This window comes from Ciconia boyciana, chromosome 4 (assembly GCF_034638445.1).
Source record: "Ciconia boyciana chromosome 4, ASM3463844v1, whole genome shotgun sequence".
Taxonomy (NCBI): Eukaryota; Metazoa; Chordata; class Aves; order Ciconiiformes; family Ciconiidae; genus Ciconia; species Ciconia boyciana.
Window position 1 is genome coordinate 101026166 of NC_132937.1, and position 23569 is coordinate 101049734.

The 23569-nt window shown below is 34.9% G+C and overlaps 1 protein-coding gene across 3 annotated transcripts in view; it reads left to right on the forward strand.

The window, feature by feature from the left end:
• The window catches only part of SLF1 (SMC5-SMC6 complex localization factor 1), a 41458-nt gene that overhangs the window by 2321 nt on the left and 15568 nt on the right, over window positions 1–23569 (forward strand). For 2 of the 3 annotated variants that reach the window (XM_072860785.1, XM_072860784.1), the window contains exons 4-11: window positions 1381–1624; window positions 3805–3967; window positions 8687–8818; window positions 10289–10342; window positions 14174–14332; window positions 14901–15067; window positions 16508–16645; window positions 17339–17504. In XM_072860785.1, the coding sequence (XP_072716886.1) occupies window positions 1381–1624; window positions 3805–3967; window positions 8687–8818; window positions 10289–10342; window positions 14174–14332; window positions 14901–15067; window positions 16508–16645; window positions 17339–17504 (1223 nt within the window). The remainder of the gene's footprint in view (window positions 1–1380; window positions 1625–3804; window positions 3968–8686; window positions 8819–10288; window positions 10343–14173; window positions 14333–14900; window positions 15068–16507; window positions 16646–17338; window positions 17505–23569) is intronic. The other variant, XM_072860786.1, reaches the window with a different exon arrangement.

Below are 23569 nucleotides of genomic sequence, written 5' to 3' on the forward strand. Positions count from 1 at the left end.
AGTTTCCATGAGGGAAACAATATTAAAATGCAGATAGATTTGTGACATGGCACTTAATTTTAACTATTATAAACCTTTGAGTTAATGTTTTCTTACTTTTTGGGATTTAAAACATCTAGAGATGTTTCCTTGAATTGAGTGGAAACGATATATATAGTGTCCACATGGCAATGCAAAACTCCGTCATGTTTCTATACTTGCAAATCTTCCCCAATACCATCTAGTACCCACTAGTACTTTTCAGTCCTGGAAGAGGTGACATTTTTGCTGCTCTTGCCCTGGATGGCAGAGAGAGTGTGTTCATTCCTACTGCCATTTTTCCCAAGTAAGTGTAAAAGTTCATGTTTAAACCCATTTAGAACTCCCTAGAGGTGAACAGAAATACTAACAAGGGTGCCAGTCTTCATGGACTTCCTAGCTGACAGAACTTTTGAGATGGAAACTTTGAAATGAAAGCAATTTTAACATACAGGTTGTGCACAGCATACCTTTTCCAGTCATAAGTCTACTGGTACCTATGCTAGGTTATGTAGAAGTACCATCTGTGCTCCTGCACTGAGACATTTTGCCAGTCAACCCTGCTGTTCTGTGAAACCAATTAGGTTCACACAATTCAAGTCTATTTCTCTTACAGTATCTTCTGTAGGTAGTGTTTCAATACAGGAGCAGGGTACTAACCACGGCTCTTGACCTGAACCTGTAAGAAGAGAGAGACAGAGAAAAAGGGGAAGATCATTACATACGGTATCAAAAGCATACATGCGGAAGATGAAAGAGGAGAGGCGGAGGAGGTGGAGCCAAGGGATGAGAGAAAAGGATGTGAAAAGAAGAAAGGGGAAAGACAAAAGTCTAAAACCGTATCCACCTAATATTGGTATTCACTACACTCACCGTGCAAGTAGTATTAAGAAGGTAGAAACAGCTTACATGCTAAAAACCTTCATTCCTTTTTTTAATCATTGGTGGTAGAATATTTCTTCAATCTACTACATTTTAGTACATTTGTAAAAGTGTCAAATGATATTAAAAATAAAGGGTTAAGCAAGGTTCTGTGGAATTCATAAGAACAAAATCTGGGAAGCTGAAAAATTCCATTTGCAGATTTTTGAGGAGATAGACAAGTATTTTATCTAGGAAGGGTAGAAAGGTACTTCATCGTTAAAACAAAACAATAATTTTCAGTGCCATTGTGAGATTTGTGATTTTGAAGTGTAAAGAGGATAACTTTTGTAGTAGGAAGAAGTTTTTAAAATGGTACTTACAATTCCAGCCTTTATTTGCACAAGAAAGGTTGAAGTTAATTTTATATTAGATCTTCAGTTGATTGCCATTTGTCTGCACAAAAAATCTTTTGTGGTTGACAGTTCATTTGCTTTTTAGGAAAGTGGATACTAACTAAGGAGTACATAATTAATAGTGCCGAAAGTGGCAGATGGCTTGATGAAACAACGTACGAATGGGGATATGAAATTGAAAAAGACACCCATTATTCACCTCAGATGCAATCTGCACCTAAAAGATGGCGCGAAGAACTGACAAAATCCAGTGCTCCAGGGGCCTTCCACAGATGGAAAGTTGTCTTCCCTGTTAAGGAAGGTGATAAACGAATGGCGTCTATTAGAAGGTAGGAGGGTATGTCTTAAAGCTTAAATAATGAATCATGGCACACGTATTGTATGGTTGAACACATTTTTGTTCTTCTATCCCAGTTAATTTGGACCCTAAAAACCTCCAGCTCTTCAAACTCTGAATCATTTTTGTTGATTTACTTCCATACTTTTTTATAATAAAATGACTTTAAATCTTTAACATCACTGCTTTTCTTGCTTTCTTTTAGTATAGTGTCAAGAATAATGCACATTCTCATATGTTTGCATCTTAAATAAACTGCTTATGGAAACTTTCTTCATGAGGCAAGATAGACAAGCTTATGTTTTTTATGATTAATCATTTATTTTTTGTGGATGTTACATTCAAATGCTATCTGGAACGGGATACATTATTTCACTTGGGTGGGTGACCTGAGCCAGCTGTGATCTGTGTCTTACTGATCTGCGCCACACTGTGACTGACCTGATCGGTTTTTGTGTGACATCTATGCAACAGCTTCCTGTAGTTCTGAAGACCTAATTTGTACTGTAACAGATGTTTCTGATATGATGTAAATACATACAGTTCAGAAGGAAAAGGACAAAAGTATAAAGGAAAAGCAGAGAAAAGGAAAATAACTAAAGTGCAAGAATTCTGGGACTGATCCCCCCCCCCCATACTCTTCCTACACATTTGGATTCTGTGGTTTAAATACTACATTGAATTGCAACCAGAGCATATTAATGTTTGCTTCTGGTACAGTAAAAGCAAAGATCCCCTGACACTGTTTTAGAGCTTTACGTTCATTGTAGGAGCAGATACTGTCCTACTCTCCTTCTCTGTTGAAATCCCAGTTAGTTAGGAGTACTTCTCAGGTCTGGGCGTGCCTCAGATGCACAGGCAAGGAGGCAAGTGTGGTTCATCTGGTTGATGATGGTACAGGGCTGCACGCTGCATCACAGAATGCTTGTCTGTCTGCAGTTCCTAAAGGCAAAGTGAGGTGTAGCTGAAGTTACCAACTTCTGATTTTGCCAGCTGAAGACATTCTAAGTGTGCCATTTTCTTGGCTGAGCGGAAGAGCTTACTATGTGCTGTCTTGCAGAAAGATGCACTCATCCTGCTACACTTGTGAAAAATGCTGTTTCTTTTTCTGTAAAAACTGTTTATGCAGATCTTTGTGATAACACTATTTAAATGCTGTTTTGCACAGCTCTGTTCACAATAAAAATAACCTTTAACAGGAACTACATCACCAAGAGAGGTGAACAGGCAGTTTTGTGGAAGGAATCTCTTTTTCCAGACTTTCCCATACGCCAACACGGGTGTCCTTTTAGTTAGTCAGAAAACACTGAAATGTGGATATTTTTTTGTCTCCAGCAAGTACTGTCTTCAGTCATAAAGGCCACTGTAGCTTTGGGGAAAGACTGATTTTTCTCTAATATTTACAACACTGTGCCTTTTTTCCCCCTTCTGTGCTTTTCCTGCCTTTAATGCCTAGCTGTTGGATGGGTAAGTGTGTGAGACCAGCATAATTTTCTTTTTACGTACCTGGATTTTGAAAAGTAAAACATATCCAGCATGCCAAGAGACCTTCTTTCTTCCACGATTTTTTTTAATCTGGTATCTTTTCTAAAAGATAGAATAGTTGCAGCAGTACAACGCTGGAAATTGCCCCTGGGGAAACTTACATGTAATGGTGTCCCAAAGACAAACCAACCTGTTTTCTGTGTATGATATTGGACAACACCAAATGCTGTAAATGACTCCAAAATGAAGTAAAAAAGTGTATTTGCATTATGAAAAGATCATGTTACAGTTCAGAAGAGCAGTGTTCCATTTTTGGTAAACCACATTATTGTAAAACTTAATTGAAAGACGATCATCATTGTGGGGGGCATAATGCAATAAATTATAGCTGCTGTCACCAAATCTGATCTTTGAAAAAATGCACAGGTAAAGCTTTCTATTAGATATGTAGGAGGTGTACATTGATTTTAATAAATAGTGTGAAATTGTAAAGAGAAGGATGTCTTCTTAAGTGGGTTCTTTCCTTTTCTGAAGGCTATTAAGCACCCTTTTATCCTCCTAAAGTGTCATACATCTAGAACCCTTATTCTCTTGCACTTGCATGCTTGTAGTTTGTGAATGATAATGTAGTTTTAGGCAGTATTAATATGATGCAGTAAATACATCTTTCAAAATATATTTATTTAGAGTTCTTCAAGCTGGAAAGGCAACCATATGTTCACCTCAAAATGCAGAGTGCAATATAACTCATATATTCATCAATAACAAAATTATTCCAATGCAAAACAAAAAATGTCTCTCTGAAGCTCGATACTACCCTTTGCAATATCTAGGAGATTACCTTCTTGAGGTAAGTAAATTGAAAAACATATCTAAAATTAGTTTGTCATTGTTAGCAATTTATGTCAGGTTTACTGATTACTGTAAATAATGCAGCATTAATAATAGAGGGGAATATGATCAGCCTGAATGTTTTGTAATTTGATTAAAAGTAATACAACTTTCTGATTCTGGGACTCTTTATCCAAGAAAAGAGAAGGCTCATGAATGTATATACATACCTGAAGGGAGGGTGCAAAGAAGGCAGAGCCAGGCTGTTTTCACTGGTGCCCTGTGACAGGACAAGAGGCAGTGGCACAAACTGAAGCACAGGACATTCTGTCTGAAAGTCAGGAAATACTATTTTTTTTTGCTGTGAGGGTGATGGAGCACTGGAACACGTTGCCTGAAGAGGCTGTGGAGTCTCCATTCTTCAGGATATTCAAAAGCTGTCCAGGCGTGGTCCTGGGCAGCTGGCTCTAGGTGTCTCCTCTTGGGCTGGGGGTTTGGACCGGGTGTCTTGCAGAGATCCCTTCCAACTTCAACCATTCTGTGATTCTGTAATAGAAAAATCGTCTTTCCAAAAGCAGTGTTTTGTTTCAGACCAGAAGAAATAACACCAAGGAAGCATACATTATTTCTTCTTCCTCTTCATGTCCTTTCTTGGCTCCTGCTTTGTGCTACTATTACTGGAAAAATTAATTAGACTTCAGGGGGAAGTTTTAGTGTAGGTGACCATCAACTAAATAGTTATTCACAAAATACCAAGAAAAAAAATAATGTTTTTCATTTTTATTCCCTTTATTTGGTAAGGGTATCAAATGTGTGTATGTATGTATCTATCTGTCTGCCTGTGTATGTGAATATATGTATTTTTTACTGGGTTTGGCACACACCATTAGGCTGTATTGTAATGGTATCTTCATGCTTCAAGATCAATGTAATAATTTATTTTGTCAACTGACCTTAATTCTACCTTTTTTAAATAATGTTATAGATAGAATATGATAAAATAGTCTGTAGATTATTTTGTTAAAATTCAGATTCTTAACTCAAAATCAGTTTGCTAGCCGTCCTTCATGGCTGAGGAGAACTGCTGGTTGCAACGTGAATTTTGTAAGGGGACTGTGTCCTAGGCAGAGGAAATTCACACAGGCTATTTCTGTGCTGGGAATCTAATGTAAGATAGTTGCCTATATTCCCTTTTCAATCAATGCACTGAGGTTGATGCTGCCAGAATTATAGTTTCCTAAAATAGTTGTATGAACTGCTATCTGAGCGTACCTTTAACTCTCCAATACTGTAGAAAGATCATTCTGTACTTGCAGACTTCGTAGACAAAATTAAATAAAATTAATTTAAACCAAAGGATTCTATAAGCAACCAGCAACCCTACCAGAATAGATTGGCATGCCAAGAAGACTTGTTAGGAGTGTCTCATGTACCAACAGTTTATATACTGTAATGCTTCTCCATTTGCAGAACTCTCATCCACAGAGTCAGAAGGGACATAATTGTCCCTTCTGTTTCAGAAAATGTTAATGAGTCCTTACACATCAAGTCACATGATGCCCACATGTGCAAAGACTAGATTCAACTTTCAGAACTTCTTTCTCTTTTACTAGTCTAAAGTGTTAAATTCTTGAGAATGCAAGCTCTGTATTTATTTGTTGGTAGAAGAGGATTCTCCAAAGTCCCTGTAATATCTTTCTTCTGTTAACTAAACTAGAACATGAGACAGTACATCATCAGATGTACCATCATCAGATCCACTAAGACCTGAGGACCTGGATGGACCTTATTTGAAGAGTGAAGACACACTAAAAGTCATCATTCCAGAGAGACAGAGTTTTTTGTGCAGATGAAGCATCCAGTGCAATATCAAATGGAGTGTTAGGTTTACCATTCAGCTCCGAAATTGGATCAGGAGTTAAATTTACAGTGATGCAAAAGATAAGTCAGAGCAAGAAAAGCAGCTTATTTCTCTTTCATCTTTCCATCTGAACTATGAGGGGACATGTCACTGTTCAGTGAATTTTCTTGTATGTGTGGGATCCACTAGAACTAGATTTTTTTTTTTTTTTTTACTGTTTCCTTAGAGAGAGAGAGAGATGCCTTATGATTCATAGTTGTTTGCTTACCAGATGCACTATTCACCATAGACTCTGATGTGCTATTCAGAACTTCTTAGCATTTTGACCTGGAACTACTCAAAGGCCTCAGAAGATTCCTTTAGTCTGATAGTCCCTCAGACTACAGGATGATTTTAGTCAACTGCTAATTGAAAATACTGGCTTTGCAAGCAAGTAGGAGCTAAAACCGTGTTTGTTACTAGGAATAACCTACTTAATTTGAAAATCATTTGGATTCTTCAGGTCAAAGCCTGTACTTTGCTCTTCCTGTTTTAATGAGCAGTAAAGCTGTTACAGTAGGGCGAGAAGAGGGTTGAAAGGTCTTAATGTTTACACCCTGTATAAAACATGCATCCACATGGGATCTCAGTCTAGTGCTTACTCTCTTAATGAAACTTGTTCAGGGAAATTGTTGTCTATTACACCTTTCAGCTAAGATAGACATTTACATTTAATAGAGGAACAAGTGTCAAGTTTTTATGGCTACCTCACATTTTATTGATCTCTATGAGAATAAAGTGTTTCTTGCTATGCACCCTGAATTCCTCCCAGGTGTGATAACAGGTTTCCATCTTAACCAGTCCATTAACTTGCACGTATCTTTTTTTCTTAGATTTCATTAAAGTAACTCACCTCAGAGGCCAAGAGAGCATTAGCTTTCTATTTAAATGCATCTAAAGAACTCAGAAAACTGCCAAGACTCCTAGTCTCTTAAAAGGAAAAGAATAAAACATAGGCAATCGAATCACAAGGGTTGTCCAAATATATTAGGCTTTATCAAAGAATGTTATGGACATGCTCTTCGCTTTCTCCCTTCCGGAAGTACTTGGCACATAATTCATTAGAATGTTCCAACTTTGTAAATTTGTAGTCCTGCTATTTCACTGCTTCTTCTAGCAAAAATAAATACCCCTTTCCTCCCCTAAACACCCATGTATACATCCAGATGCTGAATTCAGTAAAACAGTTTTTTTTTCCCAGTAGAACTGCACTGACGTTCAGACTACTCCTGCTGTGATTTCTTTTGAACCAAGTCTTTGCGTCATCTTTATATTTCAGTATCTGTTCTTATAATCTCAGCCTCATAACTGTAGTGTTAAAATACTCTGTGGGATTGTCATTAATTATTTGATCCTACAAGGTGTCAAATTTATTGATTCAAGATACTAAAACACATGCATGATTTTAGGGAGCTAGTCTCAAATTTAAACAGAGACTTTAAATGCTGAATGCATGCCGGAATTCATAAAATTTTGCCAAGATGGTGCTATATATTGTTTGCATATAAGTATTTTTGTAAGCATGTTGAAAATTTACAGAAGTGCCACAAGAAGTAAAGACTAGTTAATGCATCAGAGTTCAGTTATCCCTGGCTCATCAAAAGCTATTTAGAGCTCTTTTCAAGTCACCAAAGATACTTAACTCTTCTGTAATGTGCAACAAACTCCATATTTGTTTAGAAATACAGTTATGCACATGCCACATACTTTTGGTTTGAATTATATGTTTAAGGGAAAATCTGAAAACAGGATGAAACATGTGCAGTGTTTGAAACTTTATCTTGAAAACCTAAAAGTATATGGCTTGCATCTTACCGTTGCATGCACTAGTGTGTTTTTTTGCCTACTGTTGTAGCCCATATTTCCCATACTTGATTCACCCAGCAGATTCAGGTGTTTGAATTAGAAGGCAAGCTATTCCAAGCCTTCCACACCTGCTCCCAATAAAAAATGGCCATCAGTACTGTGACCAAGGGGAACACTTCACCTGTGTCTAGGTTCTTAACTCATTGCACTGCAGGGGGAGGCTGGAGGTATGTGTGTATTTGCCTAAAACAAAGATAGTGTTTTATTCTTAGTCTGTGTATCTTTGATGAAAAGCATACATTGAAACTCTTACTGAAATGTATTGTTCTTGTATCCTGAAATAACTTTTACATTTTCTTGTAGTTATTTTTTACTAATAGAAGTTATCTTGTGTCTTTGCTGAGAGTCTTTTCAGAATGAGTTGGAAACCAGTTTGAGAAATACTTCCTCATTCCCTGTGCTGCAGAAATAGCTGAAAGCAATAGGTGGACTTAGAGAATAGATTAACAGAAAAAAGAACTTTTAAATTTTGAATTACTAGGTTAGTTCAGGCTTTTAGGCAAGAACTGAAAAGATTTCATTGTAGTGGCCTTTATAAAATGAATTCATGGTCATAGTCAAATTGATGAAAAAATGTCTTAAAAAATTCTTACACCCTTTTTCAATAACTGAAAAGGTTTGAGCTTTGGTTTTAGTTTTTGAAAAGTCCAAAGAGAGAATCCATTATGGAAACACAGTTCTTGTTTCAGGCACAGGGATTGAGTCAGAGTTAAAGTCAGTTAGGAAATAATTATGGGGAAGCTTACATTGATAATTCTTATGCTGTTGCTTCCTACAACATCAGTGGTTTGTTTTCAAACCACCAGCTGTTTATCTGGCACATAATGTAGACCCTTGAACAATTACATAAGCATGCATATGCACACAAGGGGTTACGATAGAATATATAGAGAGACTTAGCACATAAATGCTGTTTTAGAACATTAGCTTTACAACTAAAAAAAAACAGTGGTATTTTTTTGCTCTGCACAGAATGAAATACAAAATACTGAAGATATCCAAATGAACAATTTCCTGGCTGCACAGGAGACCGACCAAATCATGTCTAACATGCAGCTTGCTGAAATGAAAAATGCTGTAATAAAACACATGTATTTTGCTGCAGTAAGTAACAATCAGTTAATGCTTTCTTAGCAGAAAATGTAAAATGTGTATTATTAAATTTATCTTTCATTATAGTATTGAGCTAATAAAGTAGATATTTTCACATCTTTTGAAATAGTAATAATGCCTTTTAACCTGCAGTGTTTAATAATCCCATATTTACTACATCTACCATTAGCTAAAATGTAATTTAGTAGTGGTAATTGGTAGGCATGAGTGTGTGGAAGACATGGTGGACTACTTGAAATCTTGGTGCAATATATGAGATAAGTAGTAGCTAATATTGTTCAACAAAATGTCATTGGATTACAGTCTTTCTATGACTTTCCTGTTATCTAGCTGAATTACACTAACACATTTTTAAAACTAACCATACCCTAGAACAATTATTTTGTTGACTCATATCAATGTTTTTTATTACAAGTAAAAAATGGAGCTAAATGCACTCTTTTGTTTTAATGTTGTCACATATCTACATGCTGATAAACATGCTACACTAGTAATTAAAAACTATTTCATATCTAGAAAAAACAATTACTTACTTTGAGTTAGGATATATTATCTGTGTAAGTTACAGTGATGCAGATGATGGCGTGTAGGTATTTTTGTAGGAGCTTGCTTACGTGAAGCACTGTATGATTTTGTAACTGCAAAATCAGGTCCTCTATATATATTAATACAAGTTCTTAGTAGCAAAAGAATTAGAATTTTTAAGTCCTCAATGTACACGATGTTTAAACCCGAGATTAACAAATAGAAGACTCATGCTGCTTAAATCTATGCATCTTCAAATGCTACCTCTTCTAGTAGTGACATTTTATCAAGACAGTACCCTCCAGACTTTTAAGAAATAAATGTGTCTTTGACTTTTCATGTATACTACATGCAACAAGTTCAATTCTTATCAGATTATCTTTCCCTCAAACTGTTATGTAGTTATGTGCAGATGGGGTACTCATAATCCTAAAGACAGTCTCTCCTAAAAGCCTTTTTTGGCAACATGTATGAGTAAGATTGTAACGCTAGGCCATAACTAAATATAACAATAGTAGTAATACATTTTTGCACGTACTGCCATATCTTCACATCATGAGTAACTTGCAAGAGGAATCCCAAGTTTGCATTTTGCCATAGAAAAACTGAAAACACTTAATATTTTTTAATGTGGTCAAGTGGACCAAATCTAGTAACACTGTCCTTACATAGCAACTACATAAGCAAGAAGCAGAGAATAACAGGAAAAATGGGGAGAAAAATTGCCCATAATATTTTTCTTTTAGGTCACTAATCCTCTATTTCATAATTTTGCCATCCAAATATTAAAAAGGTAAATATAAATAGATTGCTATGTTGAATGTTTTTCTTGAACTGTGTTTTAAAAAAGTTGCCATTTTGGGGGGTTTTATACAGTATTTATTGAATATGTTTATTGGTATCCAGTGTGCAGACTGATTTTATGCTGTTTTACAGGCTGTTAAGCACAGGTTTGCTCAAAAAGACGAGCTGAATAAATGCAATTCAGAGGTAAGGATTCTCACAAAGGCAGCAAGTTGCATATATGAAATTTTGTTATGAAGTTAGGTAAACATACTTTCATTGTGAAATTAGCCATTGAAGAAACATGTTAAAATATTTATGTCATCCAAAACTCTAATAATATTATTGAAGAGTTAAAGAGCATCATTGGAATACTGTTGAATTTTGTTTGTTCTTACAGCGCTTTCAGTACTGTCCCCTTTGTTACAAAGAAACTCTTTAATCCTGCTGATTAAGAGAACTTTACCTGTTAATGTTAGAAGAGAAGAAGCAAAGATGCCCTGTGTGATTTAGAGCATCTTAAATTATTTAAGCACTGTATTTATGCAGTAGCAATAAAGAGAAGGCATACACAACTTCTTGCAGTGCTCACATGTGTTTGCTAGTAGGGACAGACTTTAGCTAAAGGTTGTCTCACTGCAGAAACAAAGAATAGTTGTTCTTACAGTGTAAGCCTTAAACATCATCATGCGGGTTTCAGAGTCTACTGAAGCACAGATTGCAAGTAGAATACGTTATGTTTTCCAGTCCTGTTCTCATAATTACTTTGGCTTAATTTATTTTTTTGTACTATTTAGTTAATTTCTCATTTTTCTTCTCATTAAGCCAAATATATGCCATAAATGAGGTACAGGTCAGCAACAGGTTTTATTAAGTCTTTGTTATATCTTAAGTAAATAAACACTTTCAAAATTTTCCCTTTTCTATCTATAATACAATAAATCTTTAAATAATGTTGAAACGTTACCTCTTAGTACTTAGAAAGCATTATACATAGTAGGTATGAGCTACTGTACTTTATATAGTAACTTGTGTTATTTAAAAGTTAAAATGGGAAACATTTAAAAGAATATCTGTTAGCTTCCTGTATTTCTCAGTAGCTGAAGATTTGGTATCTTCATGAGCCATACTGTGTAAATAGGTACTTGATATATAAATGAGGCCCCAGTCTGACAAAATGAGCTCTCAGGCTTCACAGAAATCTCTTTTTACTTGGTTTCTTTCTATTAACACAATAAGGAAGGGAGGAGAAAAATATTTTTAAAATATGAGCACTAAAACGCCTTTGTCATTGTCCAACACTACCATTAATGGGCAAAATGCTGTGTGCATTTCTATTACTGAACAGATTTGCATTGAAATTTAATGTTAAAGTTTAGTTTATTGAATTTATGGGAAGAAAACTTTAGCTTTCTTAACACATGTAAGCTGAAATTGTTATTCTGTACTTTTAATATAATTTTTTGTTTGGGAATTTTAAGCCTAACTCTAATATTTTCTTATGCATGACCTGCCACTGTCTTTTACTGCTTTGTGGAATATCCATTGCTAGCCTTTGCATCTGATATGGGACTTTTATAGGCACTATATTTATGGCTTTTAAAAACAGCTCCAATAAACATTTCCAATAATACTAGAGTAGTAAAATAAAACCTACGAACTAAATTAACAGGTTAGAACTACATACTATATTCAGTCATCTCAGTTTGCATCTTCTAGGAAGGCTTAACTCAGCTAAGTGTTCTGTTATCTGTCATCTTCCCTAAAATATTTATTTCTCTTTTGTCAGCTTCTCTTCTACATTATGCTATATAAAACACAACTTACTGTCTGTGGACCTGCATTTTTCATTTGTTTCTGCTTGAAGCTTTAATGGTTGTACCAGCAGTGCTTCACAAGAAACTGCTAGTTCCTCATCAGCCAGAATGTGAGCCAGTGCAGCTTTGTATGGCTTATTGAATATTAAGACCCTATGAAAGGTGACTCCTGATACTGAAAAAAGTTCATACCTTTGGTTTTCTATCACCCTTCCTTACCCCTTACAAATACGCTGAAAACCAGTCTCCACTTCCTCCTTATCTTGAATGTAATGCAAAAGATCTCACACTCTCCCAAAACAGCTTTGTTTCAGTGTACTTTCCAAATAATGCATTGATGTTGCTGTTTCTTCTAGTACCAGAATTTTCAAGAGATACAAATTTCAGTCACAATATAAAAAAGCAGATGCTGGTAACGATCACCAGATGAGGGCCAGTAGTAACATGCTTGTACATGCACAATATACAGAATCATCTTCACACATCTTAAATACAGGTGACAGAGAAGTTGTTCTTTGAATGCCATTAAAAAGTTTATGATTGCTCTTTAGATGTGCTGTTTGCATATAATTAACATTACAAAAGTATGAATGCAACCATTATTTCCAAAGGAAACAATGCGAAGATTTTAATAGTGCATGTATGAATGAGAAAATTGAAATAAATGAGTTGCAAACACCAGATGCACAAAGACTTGATTAAAAGAAAATTGTCTAGATGAGTGGCTTTATTTATTGTTATTGTAACAACGGCATGCATTAGGAATCTGAGAAATGAAACATTTGCGGAGAAACTAAATATCTAAAGCTAAGGTGGAGCTCATTCACTGAGACTTTAGCTGTGATTTAACTATGATTATAATTACTTTAAGAAGGTTTTTTCAGGTTTGATCTGAGCTCCTAATGATTTCAATTTATTACTGAAACATTTTTGGAAACTATCTCACTAATAGCAGTGTACTCCGTCAACGTCAAAACCACAATTGGACTCAAAGTCTGTGTTAATTTAAATTTTAAACTAATTTTAAAACAATTTGTAGAATGTCTTGAGTAGCTTTATCTAATGTACATTAGGAGCCAGGATTTTTGGCAGAGATAATAAAGTTTACAAGTTGTCAGGGACTAAAGCAACAATAAATTTATGTAACTGTTTAATTCCCAGCAGTCCAATCAGTGATCTTCCTGACTCTGCTTCTCTCAATTGTGATTCCCTATGCCAGTTTCTTTGAATTTACCAGGCCCTCAGGCTGTGTGGTCAAACAAAATAGCTGGATTTCAAAACAGAAGTTACCAGGCAGATGGAAGCTGTGTGTCAGTTAGCAATATGGTTGCAACTGGTTTGTGCATCTTAGCTTTGGCTTGAACCTGGACTAGAGGAAAGGCATAAATAGCAATGTAGCTGAGATCTTCAATAGCTCCTATTTTGTATCATTAATCTGTGGAAATAGTTTGGAAAGCTGCGAGTACAGACAGTAACAGGGAAATTGCAGGGCAGATACCGCATTTCATGAAAGCCATTAGATCCTTCTGGGTCCTCTGAAAGCTTGCAAAGTTAAGTGTTTTGCTGTCATGAGTCGCAGAGAATAAGAAGGAAGCCCTGTGCCATTAAGAAGATCTTCAGAGCTTTGAAATCCACTGGGATCAATACCTGTGCTATCTGTAGCATTAGCTGCTTCTCTGAGATGCTATATGGGAATAGGAGAACTAGGGAGTTAAAACAGTTACATGGTTTATGGTTTTATAATGTGTACTCGTAAATGATGTATTTCATGATTTTACATTTTTCTCTAATTTTTTTAGCTGTTCAGTGGTACTAATTATCTTACTGCTCCAGCCATATACTGTGGGATGTACTCTGCGCTTTTAGAAATATTAACACCTTTGAATACCTTTCCAGAATAAATTATAGACAAGTTATTGAGTGTGTGAATTGTAATTTGTTTTTTAAAAGGGTAGGTGTATTCACATCTTCTAAGAAGAGAAGCACGTTCTGAAAGCTACTATCTTTTCAATGAAAGCCCAGTTCAGTAAGAGTGAAGGCCTTTCTAGATGCCAGCAGCTTATTGGATCAGGCAATAAGTAATATTTCTGGTTTAATTTGTGATCATCTCCCTGTTTTATTATATTACCAACATTTTACTTAGAGATTTCCTGTTAGTTCTTGTAAGGTTTTTTTTTTTTATTAAGCTGTTCTTTTACTTACAAAGATATCTCATTCCTAGGTTAAAAGTACTGACCTGTCCAGAGGCACATGGTATATACTTGAAGGATTAGTGGAAGAGTATTTATTCTCTGATGTCATCACGGAACTTGCTGCTGGTCAAAAGTACTCTACACCTCCCGTGCAACTTCTTCATTCTCTTCTAGAATATGTCCTATTGGTGAGAGATGAAGACTAAAGTATTATAAATATTAAAGCAAGAAATTGAACTATTATGATCTTTGCTTCTGAGCTTGTATTTAGTGGTTTTTAGTGATGTATTCACCCTTCACTTTGTGTTCATCAATGTGTTCATGTTAAAAAGGGAAGAATTTAATACTTAAGGATTTATAAAAATTATTATTTATTTGCAAGCTGTATTAATATAGTGCTCTAAGTATCCTGGAAGAATTGGCCCAGAAATTTTTTTGTTGCTTTTAGAAACAGCACTTGTGTGACTTTTTTTTAACCTAGTAGGCCACAGCTAGAGAGCTCAATTGGGAAGAAGGTTTGTTCTAAGCAGTGATGCATTCAGCTGGAATATCACACCAGAGCAAGTTCTTGTTTCCTTTGGTTTTTCTGTAAACTCTGAATTTTGCTGCTGGTAGTTATGCATTAAATTGCATGTTACTTCACTGATTAAATCTGAACACTTGGGATTGTAAGGAATTAAGAAAATATATAAACTCTTAGTGATTATGGATCTTTGGCCAGTAGGGAGCCAATATTATTTTCTCATTTTATTACAGGGAAATACTGATGCAGTATTTTATGCTAAACTTCATCACATTTTGTACCTTATTCTCCAACGTGATCCTCCTTGGAAGTCCCCGTCTATGTTAAAGTATTATTTGGATCTTCTTCAGTGTCCTGTCTGTAAGAAAGGCACATGGTCCTTCATAGAGATGCTTGTAAGGTAAGAGAGTTTAATGAGGTGTTGGATGCAATAGTTGTTATGTTACTCCAAACTCAGGGACGGGGGAGGAGGGTTGAAATTCTATTGTATCAAAGTCACATTTTCACCAGAAGAAGTTAACTGTATGCGAAGGTCTAGAATTGTAACTGAGATTTGGACCTTTCACTTTATGTTTCGGTAAGTGTTAGCTCACAGGCAGAGGAGGGTTTTTTTGGAAAGGAAAAAATGTACATTTTCTTGTCCTCCTTCCTTTTTTAACAATGATTTATTTTATTTTTTAAGCTTTCCACAAATTGTAATAATCTATGTACTGTTGCTGTTCTGGTGTGTATGTGTGTGTATATATATATATATATATATATATATATATATATATATATACACACACATATATCTCCAGTTACAAAGCAAATTCCAGTCTTATCTTACCAAATGTGAAGCTTCATGCTGTATTTTGATTTTAATCGTGAACTTTACCATCTTATTCAGGAAGACTGATTATATGATATCCTATACATTTACAAATAGAAGACTCAGTACGTTGGAGCTGTTTGGGTAGTTAGTCTATGCTTTAGCTTCAGAACTCATTTTTTGTAATTTACATCAGTAGTAATTAATTCTTCTGTTCATTTGGAAGAGAAACCGTACCTCTTCTTATTACTGTCATAAAATCTTAAGTAACATTTATATACTTTGATATAACCTTGATTACAGATATATGAATGTGTATGATTGTAAGCATGTCTATAGTCTTGAAAGGCATTGGATTACTGTACTTGAATCACTATAATCGGACATTTAATAGTTTTTATTAGGAACATGTCACATGGAATGAAAGAGAATTTATCTTTTAGATAAAGTATTTTATCTTTTAGTACTTACTGGCAGAATGTGAATATCCTGCAGTTGTATACCTCTTCGTTCCAGTACTCAAAATTCTAGCCAAAAAAATGTGTTTGTACTTTAATTCAAAATTATCTCCATCATGTTAGACAGTTGTTAGTCTTGATCACAGACTGTAGTCCTGTCAAATAGTATGTGTGAACTGTTACCTGAACTGAGGTTTGTAGGACGTTACAATGTCTATAAAATATTACAAGACTACCTTGTAATTAAAGGATTTTAAAGAAGTTTTGTTAAATTCGGTAATTGTACAGTACCTCAAGTAGAGACAGAAAAATTAAATATAGTTAAATTATTTAGTTACACTGTAATACAAAATCTTCGTCTACAACACAAAGCCCCAGTCACAAACATGTTAATATTTTTTTTGAAAATACAGCTTTAAAACCAGAAAGTTAGGCTTTAAAATGATGAATGTTGCTGAGGAGCAAGGTATTTCCTTGTCAAAATTGTCAAAAATTAAAGCTGACTTTTTTGCTGATAGATCAGACTATGATTTCTGTCATATGAATGGATTTTTTGGTGTTTATTTTTCAGGTCTTGCCTTTATTGCAAAACCATTTGTCATGCAGTCCCAGTTTCAGGGAGAGAGGATGAACAGAGGATAGTTCACAAAACATTATTGAAGTTTTTCTTTGATTTAGTAAAAGCTGAAGTAGAGTTTCTGACAAAAAGGTGGGTTTTATAGGATTAATACTTTCTTATTACTTTTTCACAATTTCAGATGCATTTCTGTATCTACAGCAGGTTGTATCCTGATTTCTATATGTCCCTAATAAGATACTGTTCTACACAGATGGCAGTTTAGCATTTCCTTGTATATTTCTCAGTTCTTAGTTCGTTTATTGTAATTTGTACAGGTTTTTTCCTAATTGTGTTTTAAAGCCTCTAACTTTTCCCAGCCTATTATTTCACAATATTACAAAGTTTCAGTAAGCATTTAATTTTGCTCATAAAGTTGTATTTTTAGCTTTGCAATGCTTCAGTATTTGTTCTTCAAGGTAGACAAGCAGCGTTTTGAACATACTGATTTTATTTTTTTAAGTCAGTTAACTGTTATCTTTTGCTAGGGAGACAATTATCTTTCCTTAGTTTATGAAGTATAAAAAAAGTCTTGGTTTTGCTCTGCCTTTATATAGTAAAGGCAGCCTTTACTGTAATATTAGCACAATATTAGAATTCCTTCAGTCTGACTGTAATAGTCATCATTATTTTACTTATTATTCATCAGAAATTGTGTCTGATCTTTCCATGCTTAAAAATTGCCAAACCTGTGTGTGTTTTGACAGAAGACAAGGTTTCTGTCTGGTAACTATAGTAATCAAAGTGGCATAAAGATTTAGTTTTTTTCACTTTCTTTTTTTACAGTTTGGTTGAAGGGACCAATTCACAGCATCAGCAAGTCATGCCACAGACAGTTCTTCTGAAGACCTTTTGGCTGGGAAGTGAAACCTCAGTGCTTTTTACCAAACACATAAATATTCTAGCAGATTGGGTCATACTTTCCTATAGAGAATTGAACAGAAAAAATGATGTGAGTATGAATTTTATACTTTAAAATAATGAAGACCGACATTTTTTTTAAAGGCGTTCCTTTGTTCATTCTTTTGTGAGGATTTATATGTAAGTATCACAGCTGCTTGTTATAGCTGCCTTTTGTTGTGAAGCATGCTGGTTTTTGCTCCACTAAAGGAAATGAATTGATCCATAAGATTCTTATATTGATCTGTAGAGAAGAAACGAGTCATGAGTAGCTTGTTGGCTACATTCAGATGTTCACATGCCCTTACCAGCAGGTATTACTGTAGTCATTAGGGACACCAGCTTAACACATCCTGTCAAACAATAAGGTGTAACGAAAGAGGTGATTATCTTACTTTACAGAGATTGTATTCAGGAAATGTTGGAAGGAGAAAGCTAACAAAACTAACAGTTTTTTGCTGTTTTCTACAGATGTGCATTATTTTATTTTAATAACTGCCCCAGTTTTCTTCCCAAGTCCTTTAGTTTCATTTGGTATCTTCCCTAGGTCTTTTCATAAAAATGGAATTGAAGGCAACTTAATTGCTGTTCTGTGACCTGCTGACCAGCAGGACATTGACCTGAAAGATACTGAGTGTCCTCTATACCACCTCTTTCTTTTCAGAAGCTAGAGGCCTTGTAAAACATCTTTGACTTCTAGATTCTCACATAAAATACAAACTTACTGCTGTCTCTGCGTTCTCTTTTAAATTATTGTGAAAGCACAGAATAAATAGGTACTTCATTCACTTTTTCAATACAATAACAGAACAACAATAGAAAATCAAGTATTCGAGAGAAAAAAGCACTTTCAATAGAATACCTAGTAGTTCTTCATTATGTTAAGAAAGCAGAAAGATTAAACATAATGAGAGCTTCACTCATCTTACCTAGCCAGACCTCCTACCTTTTTTGAGGGCTATCAAAGCAAGACATTCTGAAACAGTGCTGCCTTTTATCCTTGGTCAAGATATTTAAAAAGTGCCTAAAATTAGGCTTCTATACCCATATTTATATTTAAACAACCTACCTTTTCAAAGGTACTGAGCACCAAGCAGGCTTGCATTCAGTTGGTGTCAGTGGCCATTCTGTTTCTTTGGAAAATGAGGCTGCTTTCATATATTTCCTGATGTTGAATCTGCAGTTTAAGTGTAGGCACCATTTTCTTTTTTCTACTATGCCTTCTTTTGACAAGTTCCAGCACTGTAAGCCATACCTTTTTCATAAACCGTTCTTTGCATAAGCAGAATAATCACTTGTGTTAGAGTGTAGTACATATATGAAAAGTAAACTTAAAGAATAAAACATAACATAAAACATAGAGACCTACCTCTTGTTTAGATTCTATTTTCTTTATATATATATATAAGAATTGTACTTTCAGCACAAAACCCAGATGCCTATTGCTTTTCCACTTTGATCTTATGCACTGTAACGTACAATATCCCTGCAGATAAGAATTCTAGCCTTAAAAAGCAGCTTGTTGCCTCACAATATCTGTAGTGTATGTTCTTTCTTCCAGCCTTATTCTTTAACTTCATATTTATATATTGCATTTTCTTTCCCTTTGCATTTTTTGGCAAAAATAAACTCTAAACCAAAATACTATATTTTTACTTTCAAAATTTGCCATTATCCAGTTCTACAGTCTCTATTTTGTTGTACTAAAACTTGATATACTGATTTTTCCATATATTCAGAGACGCCATTTAAAATTCCATGACATAGTTGGAAGAGATCATTCAGAAAGCCAAAGCACCAGATCCTCCCCAGCTATGCAGGCAGAATTGTGTTTTGTTTTCTCCTTTTTTTATTGTTTTAGAGATGCATAAATAAAACCACAGTATTTCCATGTCACTAAACATAGCATATTGGGTGCAAAACTTTCCTTCCTGTCTTTAGTTTAAGGGCGTGAGTCATTGTTACCGGTTTTGTTTTTTAAAAGCTGTTTGCTTAAGAGGCAACACATTGGCAAGAAACACGTAAGGCTATTCAGAAACCTAAATGAAAGTAACGTCTTTGGGTATTCTTACTATCTGCATGGGCACAGAAATTAAGTGTTTTATAGCACAATGTAAAGGGGTGACCATGTTTCCCAGTTTACACAAGCATGTTAGCTCATGGGAAGAAACAAACATGCCAGTTGTGATATGCCAAACTTCCATGCAATTCTCTAGTGAAAATATCTGTAAATAAAAACAGATGAATCATTTAATTCTTTTTTTGGGCATATCTAACACATTCTTTTCTAAGTGGTAAAAATGGGCAATTAGTATGTTTTTTAGCTTTTTAGAATCAGATTCTCCTTTTTTAATGCAAAGAGATTGCTACAAATCAGCATTAGAGTGGAGTGAAAATATCTGTATATGTTTCCTTTCTTCTAGGGCTGATTTGTTGCAACATTATGTATTTTATATATATGTATGTAAATGCGTGTGTGTGCTTGTGTAAAAAGAGCAATCCAGAAACAGAGTATTCTAAATGAGAAAATCCATGCTGAAATTCTGAGTTACTGGTTTCCTTGGCTTACATACTTGAATGTATTTCACTTTTCAGGCCTATTATAACCTACATCAGAAAAAAAGAAAAAGAAAGAATGAAGGGCTATAAAGAGTTAAGTTACATATATGAGTGCATTTGCTTTTTTGTGTTAGATAGACTTTACATTATCTTAAAAGTACCAGAATAAAATTAGTGACACGAAATTGGATGCCCTCGCTCATCACTGTGTTAATCTGCTGGGACAACTTGGTGGAATAAAACTGACATACTATCCTTGTAGTTAAAAATGCGCTGCCAAAGAACATAGAAGTTTTTCCATCACTTGACGTCTTCAAATCAATATTGAATATAATTTTAATATAAATAACATTTATTATTTATTATATTATTTAAATAGATTTGATGCAGAAACTCCTGGTCAAGGTTCCTTGAATCAAAGCTGTTAATTCAGTTTTAGAATTTACAAAGGAACGTGTATATTGCTTATAACTCTTTGAGTATCATTGAGCTATTGCAGGGCTTTTCACAATGTCACAGATGGTATCAGAAATGCTTTTCATCCCTGATACTACTGTTTTTTTTTAAAAAAGCTCTCTTACATAGCCTGAGAAAGGAGTGAAAAAGGCATTAATTCCATTTTTTGGTTGCATCATCTTGCATATTTCTGATTTGTTTTCTTCCATGTTTCAGGTATCATTACCTGGTATAAATTTGTGTGGTATAAATTTGTAAAACTAAATGTCTTTCTGGTCTATCTGTCACTTCCAATAGATTTCTTGGAAGTATGTTTTAGACACCTTGGGAGTACTGCATAACCCTAAAAACATTTACACCACATGAAAAAGAACTCTAAAGAACAACTCTAAGATAACTCTGTAATTCAAAGTAAAAAAGTTAAAATGAGTTTTCCTATGACTTAAAAGCTTTCCTGTAAGAACTTTTATGTGTACTAAAACACACTGTGAAACTTCTGTCACTGTAGCGCTTGACTTGGCAAAGCATTAAATGGAACAGCAATGTAGGAATTGCATTTGCTAAGCTGGCAGACATCAGTTGTACTGATGTGACCTTTGTATGCTAACACAGTCAACAGACTCTTCCCACTTCAATGCTTTTCTTGGTGAGATAGCTTTGATTCTCAACAATAAGAACAAGAAAGAGAGTTTTGAAAAAAGGTTTAACTGGATCTTACTCATTTGCTGTGCATGGTGAAGTGGGTTGACCCCAGCTGGCAGGTTAGTCCCCACCCAGCCGCTCGCTCACCCACCCCACAGCAGGATGAGGGAGACAATCAGAAGGGCAAAAAATAGAAAACTCATGGGTTGAGATAAAGACAGCTTAGAAAGTGAAGCAAAGCTGCGCACACAAGCAAAGCAAAATAAGGAATTCATTCACTACTTCCTGTTGGCAGGCAGATGTCCAGCTGCTTCCTGGAAAGCAGGGCTCCATCGCGTGTAGTGGTTATTTGGCAAGGCAAATGCCATAACCCCCAACTTGCCCCCTTCCTCCTCCTTTCCCCAGCTTTTATTGCCGAGCACAACGTTTCTATGGCATGGACTATCCCTTTGGTCAGTTGGGATCAGCTGTCCCGGCTGTGTTCCCTCCCAGCTTCTTGTGCACCCCCAGCCCAATTGCTGGGGGGGCAGAGTGGGAAAAAGAAAAGGCCTTGGCACTGTGCACGCACTGCTCAGCAATAGCTAAAACATCCCTGTGTTATCAACACTGTTCAAGACACAAACTCAAAACACAGCACGGACTGCTGTGAAGAAAATTAACTCCATCCCAGGCAGACCCGGTACACCTGGGTTTATAAGGAAGAATAATACTGCAGTTCTATTAAAAATCTTTTCAACATGTTTTGAAATATTATGTTTTGTAGTAGTAAATTATGCTTAGGAATTTTAAAAATACATTATTTATGGGGAAGAGGGAGAAACTTGAATAGTTTATAGTATACCTACAACAGTCATGTCCTTGTTTGCCAATTTATAAGGAAACAAACTGTTAAAACTAAATTGGATTCAAGTTTGATTAAAGATTGAAGTAGTAAATGATAGAACCAAAATCAGTGGTTTCTGAGTATTCTCAGTTTTTGTTAATTGAAGGCTCGTGTTCCAATGGCCAGTAGTCACACCATAATCTAAAAGACAGTGTAAACAAAAACCTGTCATTTAATGTGTTTTTACTTAATCCAAAATTGCATTTGTTAATAAAAGAGCAATTCATGTCATTTATATGGGTAACTTCTTATTTCCTATCTAGGAATAAGTGTTTCCATACAATGTTCTGAATATTGCTTTTCTGTATCTACAAAAAAATCAGGTGGCTCCTGTGCATTTACTTTTTCACTGATTAATATACAGAGATCACTTAGCTTTGTAAGACTTTATTCTTACATTCTAAAAATGTTGTTGCTGAAACTTTTTTTTCATTTGTTGATATTTTTCCCTTTATGTTAGTTTGGTAATTAAAAATATCTAAACTTCAGAAAAAATGCAGCTTTAAACCAGCAGTAGAATTGTAAAGCAGTAGAAGAGACTTTTCTTTTTAAGATTTAGCCTCTTGAGTTTGATAGCAGAAGCTATTTATGTGCACAACAATGTTTTGTCATACATGGTAACAATTCCCATGTTTAATGGAAGTGCTTGCTGCTTTTTCCTTTTTAATATTGCATATGTTTTCGTTACTATGCTTGTATTGGTTTATGGTTGAAAATGAAAATATTTTTAAGATGTTAATATTTGAATATTCTTAGAACAGATGATACTTTCAGTAAATTAGAGCATTTCCTCCTCATTTATAGCATTGAACCATTTATTTCAAAGTATTAAGGAGAAGCTCTTGGTTTGTACTACTGTTGTTTAACCAAAACATCAACCAAACCTAGACCAGTTGGCAAGTGTCTGGTTTGTCTTTATCAGTGTGCAGAGATACTTAGCTGAGCAAACGTAGTTGCAGCTCGTGTACCAGCCACATTTAATATGCAGCTATATATCTGACTGTGAAACATTATTAATACTTGCACTATTAACAGTCATTATTTCAATCTGCTGCTTCAAGGTCAGCGTTCGCTCCCCACCCCTTTCCTTGAAAATATTTCATAGATGAAGTAATTCAAGCTTGTGATTTAGAAACAAGAAAAAGAATGTAAATGTGCTTTACAACTGTATCTACCTCAGATTACATCTATATGTCCTTGATCCTGTCACTTACCTCTGTTAAAATTGTGCTTATTTGCTGCATTTGTGCAATTTATATCCTGCAAAGAACTATTGATGGAATTAAATTATTCACCCAGTATTTTGCTTTGGGGTCCAATGATAAAAGAGGTGTGCATACTTAAGGGAAATTTAAATGCATTTCAGATGTTTTAAATTAGTTCTTCAGTTTCTGTTCCTGAATCCTCAGAAGATAGGGAGTAATGTAGCTTTTAAAATATTTAAATTTTAGTTGAAAAAAAATATTTTCATGTTGTTGACATGTCATATCAACATTCTCATTTTTTTTTATTATGAGATCCTACTGTTCATCTACAATAAAGTATAATACGCTAAAGCAAGAGGCAAACCAAATCAA